This window comes from Adiantum capillus-veneris, chromosome 5, assembly GCF_014529385.1.
Source record: "Adiantum capillus-veneris isolate H3 chromosome 5, ASM1452938v2, whole genome shotgun sequence".
NCBI lineage: Eukaryota > Viridiplantae > Streptophyta > Polypodiopsida > Polypodiales > Pteridaceae > Adiantum > Adiantum capillus-veneris.
The window spans coordinates 7,117,213-7,120,289 of NC_140935.1; the positions used below are offsets into that span (position 1 = coordinate 7,117,213).

General features: G+C 43.7%; 1 protein-coding gene across 1 annotated transcript; it reads right to left on the reverse strand.

The window, feature by feature from the left end:
• Positions 1 to 356: 356 nt before the first annotated feature.
• On the reverse strand, positions 357 to 1,739 carry LOC147456834 (uncharacterized protein At4g28440-like). Its single transcript, XM_086511953.1, has 2 exons — positions 1,482 to 1,739; positions 357 to 602 (listed from the first exon to the last, which is right to left on the reverse strand). Exons 1-2 carry the CDS (start codon positions 1,696 to 1,698, stop codon positions 412 to 414), a joined length of 408 nt encoding a protein of 135 aa, XP_086368079.1. The 5' UTR covers positions 1,699 to 1,739; the 3' UTR covers positions 357 to 411.
• Positions 1,740 to 3,077: the final 1,338 nt, after the last annotated feature.

Sequence of the window (3,077 nt, forward strand, 5' to 3'; positions counted from 1 at the left end):
TGTAAAAAAGTGTGGCAAGAGGCAAGCCACACGAATGTTGTCTTCGATATAAAGATAACAAAAAGCTGTCTTCCTATGAGTCGTTAAAGATGAGAACCATCCTCAGCAGAGTGACATAAAATGCTCGCGATAAGCCACTCATACAAGTAAGAGAGAGAGAGAGAGAGAGAGAGAGAGAGAGAGAGAGAGAGAGAGAGAGAGAGAGAGAGAGAGAGAGTCCAATACGTCAATGTCAAAACTCATTAGTTAGTACAGCGGCCTTATTCCTTCCCAAGAGCCAAACCTATCATCCCTCACAATAGCCGTCTCTCCGCTCTTAATGCAGACAAAACTTGTGATTGCTCGAATGCCCTTAATAAGCAGAATACCAATATTTGCAAAATGTAGAATGAAAATCACCACAAAAAATAGTTATTCATCTACAAGAATTAATTCGAACTCAATCAATGATAGATTATTGTCTGACTTGACTGAAAAAGTGGCAGGCTCCGTCACCTCAATAGAGCCTTGCCACTTGTCCACTGCAAGGCGCATGGAGCCCCTAAACATATCTACCTTTGCATTGTTTAGGATCACCGTGGCACCTTCCTGCATTACATCCACTGGCAAAACAAAACATAGTCCACCTTAAATCAAAAGTTGCCCATGGCACAAATTGAAATGCATGCATTCTCTTAAATATAGTTAAATTCTTCTGTAGAGAATATGGGTTTGATCAGTTATAGAAACGAAAGACAATCAACAAGGTCGTTTACTTTGATTCTGGTCTGAATTAGCATAGAGGGCAAAAGAAATCAGCTTGAATCGGGTCATATCTCTGATTCTCATATATAGCAAGGAAGCAGATGTAATCACCTTATAAAGCATCATTTTAGCAGAAAACCTATCGACCCACTAGAAAAACTGATAGAAGCCTGCCACGTTTTTGGCCATGGATCCCATTTCAGATAAAATGAGCTGAAAAAAGTCCAGAAACATGCAAGACGGGGTGAGCTAAAGCTTAAGGGTGAAGCCTCGCTTCGCACAATTGTCACAATCTTCCAATCCCTCAATTACCCCTCTCGCAACAGCAGCTTGAATCGGGGATTCTCATATATAGCAAGGAAGCAGATGTAATCAACTTATAAAGCATCATTTTAGCAGAAAACCTATCTACCCACTAGAGAAACTGATAGAAGTCTGCCACACTTTTGGCATGTATCCCATTTCAGATCAAACGAGCTGGAAAAATTCCGGAAACATGCAAGAAGGGGTGAGATAAAGCCCAAGGGTGAAGCCTCGCTTCGCACAATTGTCACATCTACACTCCTTGCAGGTTACCTTGCTTCTATATCAATGGTGCAGAGATGACCGCATCTCATGTAACTACACACAATTACCAACTTAAGCGCAGCCTGAAGACAAATGGACCAAACAGGCAGCTGAAGACTACATATACAATGTGCCAAAATTGCGTGTGAGAGAGAGATCTGAGAGTGCACCTTGCTCATTGCGGGCAGGGAAAACGATCACGGCAGTTTCATCGCCAACAAGGCATTCAGCCAAGCGCAAAGGGGTGCGCTGAGGGGCATCGAAGCGGCTCTTCTGCATCACCTGCTTGGCGTTCAGCACCTTCACCACCAGGTTGTGGCCGGATGTGCCGGGCCTTAATTCTTGCACCTTAATTGCCGTCCCCTGCTTCTGCTTTGACGCCGCCATGCCTACAATTCTGTCCCGCCTCTCTCTCCCTCTAGGCTAATAATGTTAGTGTTTTGTGCTTTTTGAAGACACTCCAACAAGGCATCGATACCAAGGTATTAACCAAAATCAAATAAAATTGTCACGACAAACTCTTTAAACTTCTCTTGCGGTGGGTTCAAAAACGCATCAAACGCTATAGAACATAACATTGGTTACTTGCTTACTTGGTTATGTTTGCAATCGCATCGGCGTTCGTTGTGGAAAATCTGTAGAACATACCTAGACATATGCAGATGGTTATTACATTGGTTAGTTGGTTGTGTTTGCAATCGCATCAGCTTTTGTTGTGGAACACGAGCAGATGAGTAGAACCAATTGATAGGCAACATCTATAGCTCAGATTGGGTTGATGAGCATTGAGAAGAAGCAAGTTATGTTCCATAGAGTGGACTATACAACAAAGGGCTACTAAAGGGGGTAGGTAATTGAATCGAGCAAAGGGTTGCAGCTTGATCATTTTAAACCATACTGGTTAACCTACTTTGATAGTTGTTTGTAGATTTCATTCAGCCTGGTAATATCGTTCATTTACTCTCTAGACAGGAGACCCATCTTACAGTAAGTCAAGCGTAGCTAATGTTTTTTAATTTGTCGTAAAGAGAAATGAAATGAAATGTTATATTAAACATCTTCAAAAGGCCAAAATGACCTATGAGACCAAACCAGTACAATCCTGATGAATTTGATACAATGTCAGGGTACAAAATATAGTAAATATGATACTATGGAATCCTAAAGCTGCTAGAAGTGAAACCAAGCAGCTAGCGGGGCTAGCTAAATCATAGCAGATCCAACATCGGCCGTTGGCGGATCTCATCAATCTCCTCCATGGTCAGTATTTCGAACGAGCGTCATGCATGTCAGGCCCAAGTGATCCGAATCCTTTTATGTAACCTTTTCGATACTGTGTAATCCTCCGCAGTCGTGGGCGTCTGGATCTCCCCAGCTCAGTTGCTCGATCGATCAGCGTGCCTCTGGTGCGAGGCGAGTGTGGGCTCTGTTGCGGTGGTAGCTCCTCCAAGTGTCCAGTGTCTGCTCTAAAAAGAAGTCAATGATCTGTCTCTGATACTGGCTATCCTCTCCTCTCATCATGCTCTCTCTATGTTTGCGTAGCTCAAGCAAAAACAAACCCAGGCATCTCTGGTCCTCGTACCCCATGACTCTACAGAGTGGTCCAAAACCCTCTCTGAACAAGCAGTGAAAGTGGCCTCGTATCTCATAGTAGACTGGGTCGTGGCATGTGTAGTGCAACTCTACCTCAGGCTCTATGTGACACAAGGGGCATATCCTGGCCTCTGCTGGTACTTCGCTGTATCTCCCAGTCTCGACCCGCATGA